The sequence below is a fragment of the Elephas maximus genome, chromosome 1, assembly GCF_024166365.1.
Source record: "Elephas maximus indicus isolate mEleMax1 chromosome 1, mEleMax1 primary haplotype, whole genome shotgun sequence".
NCBI lineage: Eukaryota > Metazoa > Chordata > Mammalia > Proboscidea > Elephantidae > Elephas > Elephas maximus.
This window is the reverse complement of record NC_064819.1, coordinates 229,070,204-229,084,561: the sequence shown is the minus strand read 5'-3', so window position 1 is coordinate 229,084,561 and position 14,358 is coordinate 229,070,204. Positions and strand designations below refer to the sequence as shown.

General features: G+C 40.6%; 1 protein-coding gene across 4 annotated transcripts in view; it reads right to left on the bottom strand.

Moving 5' to 3' along the window:
- ARID1B (AT-rich interaction domain 1B) overlaps window positions 1-14,358 on the bottom strand; it is a 502,278-nt gene that overhangs the window by 314,407 nt on the left and 173,513 nt on the right. For all 4 annotated transcript variants that reach the window (XM_049904492.1, XM_049904463.1, XM_049904483.1 and 1 more), the window contains exon 4: window positions 2,183-2,293. In XM_049904492.1, the coding sequence (XP_049760449.1) occupies window positions 2,183-2,293 (111 nt within the window). The remainder of the gene's footprint in view (window positions 1-2,182; window positions 2,294-14,358) is intronic.

Below are 14,358 nucleotides of genomic sequence, written 5' to 3'. Positions count from 1 at the left end.
CTGGTCTTTGCTTTGCTTTGCCCTTTATCCAGTAACTGGCACTTCTATATACTCACCATAAAACCTAGAAATTTTGCTCTGTAAGAGGCTACTGAAATGTGCTTAAAGTATTATTGAGTCAATCAGCCTCCCATTCATCTGTAAGTTACAAAAACAGAAAGAAAATACCCATTAAGAATTTTTTTTTTTTTAAACACCACCACAAGAAATCTTAAAAATTCTCTAGGAAAGTAGGCAAGGTAAAGACTAAGGAAGGTGGCAAGTTATTATACGTATACAAATAGAACAATTCAGAAAAAATTTAAACTACTGATGAGTATAGTGGCTCATGTTCCCAAATATTTCTACTCTCTTTTTCAGTAATCAACTTAGAAAGCACCCAACCCAGAACAGAAGGCTTCAGTCAACTTTCTGGGCCTACAACAGTTCCTTCCATCACTAATCATGCTGTGGAGTGAGCTGAAAGTCAGCCATCCTCCCAACCTGCACACAAGCATACAAGCAGTGAGTCGCTCCACAGGTCTCCAGTGGAGACCAAGAAATCAGTATACTTCGAGCTACTCTTAGAGCTACACAGAGTATCTGTATCCACAGAGACAACTCTTCCAATCTGGATCACAGTACAAATCACCTGCCAGTGACAAACCTACAAAGCTGGGTTTCTCTAAAAACACTAAAAAACAGTATGGCCACAATACAAATAGCTGGTGAAAAAAAAGTGAAATTCACTCTCCACCTGCTTTCCGTAACACCGCAAGCCACTTTCTAAACACCCCACAAATGCTGCATTTATCAACAGCACACACACATTCCCACACAGTGTACGCTCACCCACCTGTGAATTATCTACTGAAGAAAAAAAACTCTGAGCATAAAACACAGAATCGTTACCTTTTTCATGTCTTCAAAAATCAAATAGCTAGGTCATAAATACTCCAGTATGACTACTGAATGACTACAATAAAAGTTTACCCCCTTCCACCAAGAAATAAAAGCTGTAAAAATTAGGGTTTCGAGGGAAAAAAAAAGTACTTTAGATTCAAAGACAGTGTATATCCTGTAGCCATCATATACCTTCCCTCTAAGGCTACATGTCACCAAACACGGGTATGGCGCGCAAGCCAAATGTCATGTATGACATTCATTACAAATGCTTGCTCTTAAATGTTCACAACTAATACCATAAATCTTAACATAACCATATTTAAAATTCATGTTAAAATCTTGCTTAGTCTGAACTCTCATCTTAAACAAACCTTTGTAATAGAGAATATTAACAATTCTTTAAGTCAGAATATTTCAACAAGAAATGTAAAAATATCTACTTGCATGATTTAATTTTTTTTTTTTTTTTAGTTTATAAGGAAAATCTCATTTAAATTAGGTTCCCTAAACCCAATGCCGTCGAGTCGATTCCGACTCATAGTGACCCTATAGGACAGAGCAGAACTGCCCGATAGTTTCCAAGGGGCGTCTGGCGAATTCCAACTGCCAACCACTTGGTTAGCAGCCATAGCACTTAACCACTATGCCACCAGGTTCCCTATAAGATACAAATTAAGTACAGCTGAAGTATTTGAGTATCAACCTGATACCCTATAACTACTACTCTTATCAATATATACCCCAAACACCATACACTATTTGCTGGTGAAAATACTTTGCAAGCTGCCTTATTGAATTTTAAATTCAAACATTTTCTTTTAGGTGACAAAAGCTTGGGTGATTTCTCATTACTTAAATATAATGTCCCAAAAGAAAGTCAAGCTACTATCAGATGCTGAATCTCATCATTTATATCCTTTGCCAAGTGGGAATTTCTTTTAAATTCCAACTCTGATACAGACACCTCTGCTCTGTGTCATTACCAGAAAGCAACCGGCTAAAGAAAGCTCAATTGTATAAGAGCAATAACTGCCTGCTCACAAAACCAACCAGCCCAGTAAAAGCTTTCCATTGGTGTCTGGACTCTGAAACAGAGCACCTACAAATGAAGTCGCCGACTTAGGGTAGTATTGCTCCCAAGAATTATGCCCTAAAAAATTAACAAATCACAAAATATATCTGAAATCTGGAAACCTCTCCCTCAAGTCTTAATACAAAATAGAACAAACAAAAACAAGAACTCCTTAAAAAATTATTTAACTCATTCCATTTCCAAAGCAGCACGTTAATGTCTTACTGGTAAGCTTGATGGTCTTTCTTGTTGTATTAAGTTCAAGTCTTCATGGTTAGGTTTTCCGGGAGCCAGAGGAGGTTGAGACCTAGTTCCATAGCCTTCCTGAGACATGTCCTGCACAAACACAAATACAAAAAGTACTTCATCAATATTTCAATGAGTTAGAAGCTTCTTCAGTAGCCAAAAAGAAGCAAAGACATCACAAACTATCAACTACGGTTATATTTAAGCAGACATATAAATGTTTTAGTTATCATTTAACATTTCATCGAAAGCATAAACAACAAAGCAGTGAATCATCAATAGCAAAGATTCGTATAATTAACAACTGAATTTATTATAAGATCATACAAACTACATATCATATGTGTTAGTACTGCAGAAAGATAAGTCAATAAAAGGTGAGGAGAAAGCCTGACTGCAGCCAAACTTTCATTTTAACCAGAACAAACCAAAAGCTCATTTTATTATTTAATCCTGATTTTGGTTGAACGGCCTTTAATATTACGATAAATATCATGTTAATTACATTAGAATGATTAACCAAAACTTTATTATCAACTGATTTTTAATATGCCCTCTCAATAACCCACAAAACAACATAAATAGTTCTGAAGCTCACAGTGTCCTGGGGTTTTTACCAAACCATGAAAACTCATGTCTGGAACTCCATCTGTCCACATGGCACCATTTGCAAAGAACCACAATAAAGAATAAAACAACAGTGGGGAACAAAAGACACCCCAAACCCTGCTGAGGTACAGGAGACTGATAACAACAGGGTTTTTCTGACATCTATCGCACGCCGTTTCTGAAAGTATTCTCCGCGGTTTCAGTATTATGCTGAAATATTACATAATTCACACGCTACCCCACACCAACCTCACTGAATACTAGCAAGAACCTGCCCGATGCAGATCTCTAGCTGGTGAACTTCGTCCGCCCAGCTACTAACGCTCTACCCCCACTGCCACCCCAAGTCGAGCAGCAGGACAGAATGTGAAAGGCCTATTACAGCATCTAACTGGCACTGAAAGTTGAAGAACCAGTTTCTGATTATAGAGAAAAAAAGTGAATGGAAAATACACTTTAAAATAAAATGCTTTTCCTGTCTCTCATTCAAATATGTGTTGGATTAAAGAAACATTATATACACGTGCTACTTCTTCTGCAAAATCCCTAAAATATTATTTAAAAAATTAATGTTTATTAGTTGAAGCCCTATAAAAAGCTCCTGCTGCCCCACCCCTTTCTCACACAGTATACACTTAAAATTGTACTGCATCCGACGCCAAGAAACTTTGGACCTGAGCAGGTGCTGCAAAGCTCGCAGGCTGCGCAAACTAGATGTAACCAGCCGAGCGTCAGGGCGCCTGTCAGCAGGCTTGGAGGAAAGGGAAGGCAACAATCCAGCAGCCCTTCTTTCCTTTAAACACGCCTCCAAAATAATTAATCAGGAGACAATATCTCATAGCAGTGTTTAATGACCACTACTGGATTCTGGTGACAAAATGGCATCCCAGTCGTCCTGGTTTAATTCTGTTAAAATGACAAGGTGAGGCATCGCCAAGCACATGGAATCAAGGGATCTTGAAAGGGGAGCACTTCGATCTGGCTGCCAGCAGAGGGTAACAATCGGGCTGAAAAAAAAAACCCATTGCTATGGAGTAGATTCCGACTCACAGCGACCCTACAGGGCAGAGGAGAAATGCCCCATGAGGTTTGATTAGCAGCCGAACACCACCAGCACCACCAGGGCTCCAACAATCAGGCTGAGGTGGGACAAAAGCTGAGGCTGGATGATCCTGAGCACACTCCCCCACCCCAGTCTGCCCCCCAGCGGTACGTTTCTTCCTGATCCCAGGGTTGTCACGGGGACTCCCGCTGTGGGCCTGCTGGTCCCTACAGATTAACAGCAAGGACTTCCCATCAAGTAGGGCACAAGGCCTCCATTCAGTGGCCTTCACCCTGTAACAAAACCCCACAAAGGTGCAGGACAGCTTCACAATGGCAAACAAACGAGCAGGCCGCTCCTCCAGACGCGCGTGTGTGCACACAGACCTCGCAGGGGGGCGCAGGCACTTTTTTAGTAAACTTTAGTTTAGTTAGGAAACAGTAACTGGCATGCCCTATGCTTATTAGCCTTTTAAATTTCTTTTTATTTTCTCTATGTAGCCAAATAAGCTGCTTTTTTAAAGAGTTGAAAAAGACCATTACAACTACAGTGAATACACATTTCAGTTTAGAAACATCCCCTCTAAAACAAGCAACACTGAACTAACAGACTATGAAAACCATCAGAAGAATTTACTACGGCTTCACATTCACTTCCCGAGGCTTTAAAAGTTCAAAATAATTAGATTCCGCCAAAGTTGCAAACACTACTGCTAACCTCGGGAGGCTTTCAACTACTAAAACACGAGTCCAAATATTTATTTGGAATGAAAACGAAAACAAAATTTAGTGAGAATCTCTGAAAATGTCACTTGTTCTGCCTCAGTGTAAGTAGTCTGAATGTAAGGATTAACTTGACTACCAGGGCATATGGAAAAGGAACCGAAGTTCAGCCTACAGCATCATCTTATGCAACTCGCGGCGGGCCCATAAAGCCTGTGTTTAGCTACTTCAATAAAGACATAAAAGTTACAGCCATAACTAACTTGAGCCCTTTCACCTTCAGAGCTGTATGTGTTTTCTGGTATTTTTGTCTCAAGAAGGGAAACAGGAACAAGTAATTCAATATATAATTCAAGGGCAATGTCAGCATCCAAAAATAAAGAATATGTTCGGCATCACATTTATAAACGAATAAGCATAGTTTTGCATTTTACAACAGCGATGCCACCTCTGGTTATACATACGGTATAAACTAGTACCTACTAGTACGTAAACTGGTACACACAAATAACTACTGCATTTTTCTGACACACATATACAAATGTTGTTATAATACCTCAATGCAAAAGAACCAAGCGTCAGGAAATGTGGTTTGCCCCTTCAGAATACTCTATCAGTGTTATTTCTCTTCATCTCATCCGCAAATGTTTGTGCTTTATAACTCTGCTTTCTGTTAGGAGTCGAAGGTGAGAGATGCAAAAAACAAGCGAAGTGGGAAAAGAGCTTAGGGCCGTGGCTGCATGCCTTCGTTTCAGAAGTCTGCACGCCTTCGTTTCAGAAGTCTGCACTTAGATATTTCTTTTAACAAATGCAGTGAACACTCACAGGATGCCTAAGTACTACGCTCTTTGCTGGGCACTTCCACATGTTACAGTATGAAATGTGACCAAGGGAGACGACACCAGTGTCCCGCTTAGATTTTAAGAACAGATAAGATCAAAACTACCATATGGATCTTAGTAAAAAGGCCAAGAGTATAAATGACTCCATTTTCTTTTCTTTACAAAATGAATCAAACGATAATGGCAGCATAAAACTTTGAAGCAAGGGGATTAACTAAAACATCAAGGACACTTCAGGACCCCTTCCATAAAGGTTCCTAACCGCAAATAGTATTTTATCTTTCCAGATTTTTAAATCTGTCACCAACTGTAAGTGTCAATTTAAATCCTTTATCTTTTAAACACATCTGGAGCACATTTTCTGTAAATTGTTTTTCTCTTTTGTTTTGATTTGTTTGTCTCCTAATACTGTACCTCAGAGCTCATTCCATATCCGTACTTAAACGGCTACTTATCCTTTCTTTACCGCTACATATGTCATTATTTGGCTGTGCTATAACTTATTTCCCCAGTCCCCTATTGAGGGACACATACATAGGTTGTTTCTAGACTTTCGCTACCTCATACAGCCCCATAATAAACACTCTTGACCATGTATCTTCATGTGAAATATTTCTGTAGCATCAAGCTCTACAAGTGGAATTACTACCACAAAGGGCTGGTACATTTAAAATTGTGACAGGTTCTAGCAAAGTGCTCTCAGGAAGGAAGCATCAACTTACACTCCCGGCCAGACATCTGTAAAAGAACGCGCTTTACTAAAGATGTTTACGTTAATACCAAAAAACTATTGACCACATTAAAAAGCAGAAAACCTAGAGCGAGGGAAGGGTGGGAAGACTGGGCAGATAGTACCAAGAAGAAAAAATCATTTAAGAGCATATGGGATATAAATTAAAGGAAGACGGAGGCAGAGACAGGGGAAGGAACACCTCCGTCCATGACAAAGAGATGGCAATAAGACTGAGTAGGAGTCCAGTGAGAATAAGTCCAGAAGCTACCAAAAGCTGATGTTTTTTATGTTCCAGCAGAGAGCTTCAGGTGTGAAACAAAAAGCAACAGGGACCCACATGGTTTCTGGACCCAGAAAACGTGATGATTCACATGTTATTGAAGAAAGTGTTTCCAACAACTGTGTGAAGTACTGATGTGCTAACAAGAGAGTAATTTACTCATTTATTATTACTGCAATACTCCAGAGCCAGATAACGCGGACTTGAGTAATTTTATAAACCCTGCCATTATGTAGGTCAGAATCACTTCTTGCTCCTTTTCTCTCCTTGCTTTGGAAAATCCATCAACAATTCAGCAGTCCCTGGGAGGCACAAACGGTTAACGTGCTTGGCTGTTAACTGAAGGTTGGCGGTTCAAGTCCACCCAGAGGCACCCTGGCAGAAAGGCCTGGTGATATACTTCCAAAAAATCAGCCACTGAAAATCCTATGGAACACAGTTCTACTCTGACACACAGGGGTTTGCCATGAGTTGGTGTCAACTTTGACGACAATTGGTTATCATCGTTTCTAACTACTAAGGGGAAAATGGAGCCCTGGTGGTGCAGTGATTAAGAGCTCAGCAGCTAAGCAAAAGGCCAGCAGTTCGATGATCCTGGCAATAAAGCATTTTAGTGGGAGAGAAGGTGGAGCAATCACCTTTGCAGAGAAAATGGCTGGTGGCCATACAGAGCTGTCACGGTCTCGTGAAATCATCACTAAGCTGGAGAAACGCAGTGTGATGTTTACTCTGCTTTATGTTTACTCTTCCTTTTAGTTTGTAGCTAAATAAACTTAACCTATCCCTCCCAAAAGGAAAGCAGTACCTATCCATCTACAATATATCCACTTTGAAAACGGCTGGATCATCACCCCCTGGGTATCTCAGGAAAGCCCCAGCAGAAACATCACCAACAAGGGCGCTGACATTTGCAAGCACGGACCCTGACACAGTGTGCAGCTCATCTTACAACAAACCCGAGAAGTAGCTCCTGTCGTTACCACGAGGGTCACACTTAGGAGGACATGAAAACTTGAGGGGCGTGCCAAGAAGCTGCAGAGCTACCGTAGGGCCTCTGCACAGACAAACCCTCATTTCTAATGTAACTGCACTATTACAAAACAAGGGAGTTAGTGCAATATTAACTTTTTTAGGTATTATCCTAGCCTTCCATGTATTCCCCTAAACTCCCTTTTCAAAAATCACTAACTTAAGTATTTTACATGTGGATGCTTCCGAAACATTCAATTCTATTTTTATGAATAAGTAAGAAATACTAAAATACATTCCCTTCCACAAAGTTCAATACAGACAACCCTCCTTAGCACCAAAGAGTAGTTACTTAAAGCCTACCGGCTGATGCCAAGCGTGATGAACAGGGCCATCCTGCCCCTCGGATCACATCCTTTGAAGGCCCCTCTACTGGTTCCCCTCTGCTGCCTGCCTCTGAACCATTAATATGCCTCAGATCTTTATCCCTCACCCCCAACACACACACACGCGCGCGCACACGCACCCACGTGCTCTATGATTCCTAAGTCTTCATGCCCACAGTCTGAACTGCATTATTACCATATCTCTACCTGTAGGCCCTGGAGTCCCCCAGCGTCATTGCCTCAGGAAATGACTCCCCTACCATCCTCCTCACACCTGCTCCTTCTTCTTCATGTCCTCACCTGGTCAAAGGCCTCTCTAACCCCATGAAACTTCTCACGGCCACCTGACAAGACACCTTTCTCTTTCACAATCTGACCTGACCCCTCACCAAATCCAAAATTACTGTAAGATCTACCCCCTTCCTCTTTAGCTTACTGCCAGTGCCTTTTCTGGGGCTACTTTAATGAAGCTATCACCACTATATCACCAGTACAGGCTTTCCAAAACACACTGGTCACGGTGCTCAGACGATGCCTCTCAGTGCCTGAAGAATCAAGTCCACAATCCTTGGTTTGGTGCCTAAGAGCTCCTAGAATGCCCTCCAACTGTCATTGCAGCTTCTCTCTGGCCGTTCCCTAAAGCCCGCCTCAGTTCTCAGCCTCAGCACCGCGCCTCCTCACATATCCCACACAGGCCACACAGGCACTGCACCCACGTCTCTCTGTCAGGAATGGATCCCTTCCTTCTCCTGGCTCTGCAAAACGCTCTGCAAAACATGGAGTTGTCCTCAAGATCTTGCTAGCCACTAACTCCACCATCCCCCAGAGTAACTGCCTTCCACAACTACCTCAAACCAGGATGGTTCTCACTCTTTTAGCTTCATGATTCATAGGTACTCCTTTTAAAGAATTTAGGATGCTGTATTTTAACTCTTTGTGTAGCTCCCAAACTAGTTTTCGGCTGCTCTAAGGGGAAGGATCCTGTACTGTTCACAAGTGGATTCCCAGAGCCTGGTACACAACAGCTTCTCAATCAAGGCCTGACAAATGACTGACTGGATGCCTTCTAAAAGCTTACACTTAGAATTAGGCACAGCAACACAAAAATAGATGTACGAGGACAAAAGCCTAAAACTGAACAAAACTTGGGCTCATGTCCAAGACAATTTATCGTGTTAACAGCTCCACTGCCTACCAGAGATGTGCTACAAAACACGTGTTCCTGTTTGTTACTGGCAGTCTTAAGGCAAAAAGGTGACTGCAGAAGAACGTAGTAAAAACTCTACTAGAAATTAAGAGGGAGGTAAGAGACTATGGAGAGAATCCGCGGTTCTAACACCAAGGGAGGCAATGAAGGCATTCTGTAGGTCCTAAGGAACAAGCACATGCCAGTAATGAAACATTGTTGCCAAAAACAAACAATTGGCAGATCACACTACCGATTTACAGGAAATAAAAAGAGCCTAGGGACATACGAGGTAGTCTCTGACAAACGACACGTCTAAATTACAATGAACCACATTTAAGGCTGTCTCCAGTTTTTTTTTTTTTTTTTTGGTACATTTTATCCTTAGTAATACAGACTCCGTACAATGTTGCAGTGTGCAATTTGCTGGTGTTAACATTCTCAGATGTTCATTTGCAGATGTTCAAAGATTGGACTTACAAAGATACTGATAATAAAAGTCGATAATAATAGGAAAAAAAAGTATTAGACTTGCAATAGAAGAGATATAAGGTAGAGTCATCAGAACATTGTAAAAATCGAGAACTACCTGTATTTAACCATAGTGAAAAAAAAAAAAATAGTGAAGCAATCACTAAAACCCAGACTGTACAAATCTATACTAGAAGAATGACCTAGTTTCTTCAACAAATAAATTGCAAAAAAAAAAAAAAAAGAAGAAGAAGAAATGAACGAAAAGAGAGAAAGGAGATGGAGGACCATCCTGGAGATTTAACAAGATGATTAAGCAACTGTAATGTGTGGACTTTATTTGGACCTGGATTCAAATTATCCCAAAATGTAAATCAAACAAAACATTATTCCATTTATGAGACTCCTGGAAATTTGAAGACTGGATACATAATGATATGAAAAAATTATATTTAAATATGACAATCTTACCGTTTCCTTTAAAAAAGCCCTTGATCTTTAGAGATACACACTGGGATATTTACAGATGAAAGGACAGGATGTCTGTGATTTGCTTCAAAGTAATACCAGGAGTCCACCACCCGCCTGTCAGTTTATCTTACCGTGATGGCTTGCCTGTTGCTAGGATACTGGAAGATTTGCCACCAGCATTTCAAATACCAGCAGAGTCACCCTTGGTGGACAAGCTTCAGAGAGCTCCCAGACTAAGACAGATTAGGAAGAAGGACTTAGCAGTCTACTTCTGAAAAAATTGGCCAGTGAAAACCTTATGAACAGCAGGGCAACACTGTCTGATATAGTGCCGGAAGACGACCCCTCAGGTCGGAAGGCACTCAAAATGAAACTGGGGAAGAGCTGCCTCTTTAAAGCAGAGTCAACCTTAATAATGTGGATGGACTAAAGCTTTCAGGAGCTTCATTTCCTGACGTGACACAACTCAATGACAAAAAACAGCTGCAAATATCCATTAATAATCTGAATGTGGAATGTATGAATCATGAATCTGGGAAAACTGGAAGTCATCAGAAATGAAACAATGCACGAAGATCGATATCCCAGGCATTAGTGAGCTGAAACGGACTGGTACTGGCCATCTTGAATCAGACAACATATGGTCTGCTATGCTGGGAATATCAAACTGAAGAGGAATGGTGTCACGTTCATTATCAAAAAGAACATTTCAAGATCAATCCTGAAGTACAATGCTATCAGTGATAGAATAATATCCATATGCTGAGAAGAAGACCAGTAAATAGAACTATTATTCAAAAGTACGCACCAACCACTAAGGCCAAAGATGAGGAAATTGAAGATTTTTACCAACTTCTACAGTCTGAAATCGTTCAAACATAGAATCAAGATGCACTGATAAATTATTGGTGATTGGAATGTGAAAGTTGGAAACAAAGACGAAGGATCAGTAGCTGGAAAATATGGCCTTGGTGATAGAAACGATGCTGGCAATAGAATTTTGCAAGACCAATGACTTACTCACTGCAAATACCCTTTCCAACAACATAAACTGCGACTATACATGTGGACCTCACCGGATGGAAAACACAGAAATCAAATCAACTACATCTATGGCAAGAGACGATGAAAAGGCTGAATACCATCAGTCAGAACAAGGCCAGGGCCAGCTGCAGAACAGACCATCAATTACTCATGTGCAAGTTCAAGCTAAGGCTGAAAAAATTAAAACAAGTCCAAACCAAAAACCAAATCCACTGTCATCAAGTCGATTCCAACTCATAGTGATTTTACAGGAGAGAACAGAACTGCCCCATACAGTTTCCAAGGATTGCCTGGTGGATTCCAACTACCGACCTTTTGGTTAGCAGACGTAGCTCTTGACCACTATGCCACAGGGTTTCCAAAACAAGTTTACGAGAGCCAAAATACAACCTTGACTATATTCCACCTGAATTTGGAGACCATCTCAAGAACAGATTTGATGCATTTAACACTAATGGCCAAAGACCAGACGAACTGTGGGAAAACATCAAGGACATCATACATGAAGAAAACAAAAGGTCATTTAAAAGACAGGAAAGAAAGAGAAGACCAAAAGTGTATGCTGCATTATTTAAGCCTTATGTTTAGCTGTTCGTATAGTTCTTTCGTTATCAATTTTTTATTTTTTTAATTTGTTGGCATGTGTTTTCCGCACCACAACACATGCTTACTAATAGAATGTGTTTAAATTTTTGATAATATGGACTTTGAGAAATACAATCTGGTAATGCAAGCTTGGCGGTACAGTGGTTAAGAGCTGCAGCTGCTAACTAAAAGCTCCTTGAAAACCCTTTGGGGCAGTTCTACTCTGCCCTGTAGGGTTGCTCTGAGTCAGAATCAACTCGAAGGCAATGGGTTTTTGGAATATAAGCCACTAATAAGGCAAGTAGCAGTCCGGTACCACCGATCTGTGGTATGACACTATACCAATAAGAATTAAATAGATAATTTATTGCGGGCACCCTTCCATTAGGTTATATGGAGAACTTCTGGTTTTCTAAATATGATACAGAAAAACCAAAACAAACCCATTAGGGCTCCCCAACTCTCACACAGGAAAGCCATAATTATGCTTGCAAGGCTTATCTCACAGAAATAAAGGCAAAAAAGGCTTAAAGTTTACAAAACAAACACATTCAGGAAGCATCACCTAATGTTATAGGGTCGCTATGAGTCAGAGTCCACTACAACACAACAGGTTCACCTAATAGAATGCTCAACCTATGCAAAAACGAGATTCCCGCTCAGGTCTGCTGAGCTGCACGCATTTCAAAGGGACCCATCTTGATGCTAAATTCACTAGAACCAAAATAAGGTACTACCTGTGAGGTTCAGAGGCATAAAAACTGGTTGGTTTACAGTTAAACCAACAGTAACCATAACTAAAGAGTCTTAACCAAATCATCCTTGCAAATTTCACTTATTCCCTAGATCCCCAAAGTAAAAACTTCCCCTCACTGCTGACTCACTGATCCTTTTTCAATCTCATCTGTTGGTCAAGTTGTCTTGATCTCAGCTCAAGCTGTCCTCCTTGACTAAATTTGACACTTTAACCTTCATCTGAGTCCAGCCTCATAAAGGTCCAGTTCCATGCTTCACTGATTCCAAGAAGCCTTTTCTGTCCACAGAGCCCTTTGAAGACCATGAACCTTTTCATCACACAATCCAAGGCTCAGATTCCAACCTCACCCTTCATTAGCGATGTGACAAATTTCTTGAGTTCAGCACCCTACCCCAGAAGCCAAGTCTGGTTGAGATAGCCTGTGAAGGCAAAATACATGATGCCCTCCTTTACCTCTACGCTGTTGTATCGTGGGCACATGATGTTCAATAAACAGGGAGCTGGTAGGTATTTTGTATATATCATGATTAGTACTTGTTATGGATCAAACCGTATCCCCTAAAAATACATGTTGAAGTCCTAACCCCTGTACCTGTGAATGTGACCCTGCTTGGGAAATGGAGTTTTCTTTTTTAGGTTAATGAAGTCACACTGGAGCAGGGTGGGTCCTAAACCTAATCATTTCTGAGTGGTACCTTACAAAAAGTACAGATTAGACACAGAGATACATGCACAGGAGAAGGACAGAAACCATGTAAAGACTTATCTACAAGCAGCCAAGAACATCCAGGAACACCCACGAGCTACCGACAAGGAAGACCCTCCCCTAGAACCAATGTCCCAATTTGGACTTCTACCTTCCAAACTGTAAGACAATAAACATCTGTTCTTTAAAGCCCACCACCTGTGGTATTTTTTGTTATAGCTGCGCTACGTAACTAATACAATGCTGCTCATTATCTATTTTGGACAATGATACCAAAAAACCAAACCCAGTGCCGTCAAGTTGATTCCAACTCATAGCAACCATATAGGACAGAGCAGAACTGCCCCATAGAGTTTCCAAGATGCACCTGGCGGATTCGAACCGCCAACCCTTTGGTTAGCAGCTGTAGCACTTAACCACTACACCACCAGGATTTCCTTGGACAATGATAAATGACTTTAATTCTCCCAAGATCATAATCTTCACTTCCCCACACCTTTCTTTACTCCTGCTTTAAAGTCTTATATTGTAGATAAAAATCACATGAATAAATGCAAATCTTTTTCTGCTACTAATCCCATAGGCTGACTCCAAGCTCAAATTAAGGCCATATTCCCTCCAATACCCTATGTATACTGATGAGGCTAAACTCAGAATACTGTTGATTTTCTACCAATCCAAAGGGATAATTATTTCCAGATTTCTTTAAACCATTCTAGAAAAAGAACAGGCTTATGCAAGCTCATTTATGGTATTTCCTTACTGATGAATCTCAGTAATAACAACAGCAGATTTCTCACTACAAAATGTCTACTATCAACAAGAGTACTGCTACAGCATAGGACTTAGCATAAATGAGACTGCGGCAGTAACCCCAGGCCTGCAGTAACGATTCACCCTGAGGGGAGACCAGAGTAGAGAAGAACAGCACCAAGTGCAGTGGTCTCCCCTCAGCTAATCAAGGTTGGTTCCTGGAGGCGGCTACTTTGGCACTGAAGACTTGAGAAAAGCTTTTCATTTTGTTCTCTTTCTGCTTTTGCAATAACACCTTCCTAAACTAACAGTGGATCTGTAGTGAGAAGGGAAGCCACAGCGTTGTCTAAAACACATCTCCTAAAATACCAAAGAGAAATTATGAAGATAGTTAAGAGCTATGGGCTAAAGTAATTAAGACTGTAAACAGATTTATTTTAATAAATTCACCAAGCTAAATGAGCCAGAGGTAAAAAGCTATCTTTGCTTCTGTAGGGAAAAAGTGGTATGTGTAATAAAATTTTTTTGTTAAAAAAAAAAAAAAAAACTATAACTGTACAACATAAAAGAATCTCAATTCCATGGCTTATTACCAAAAG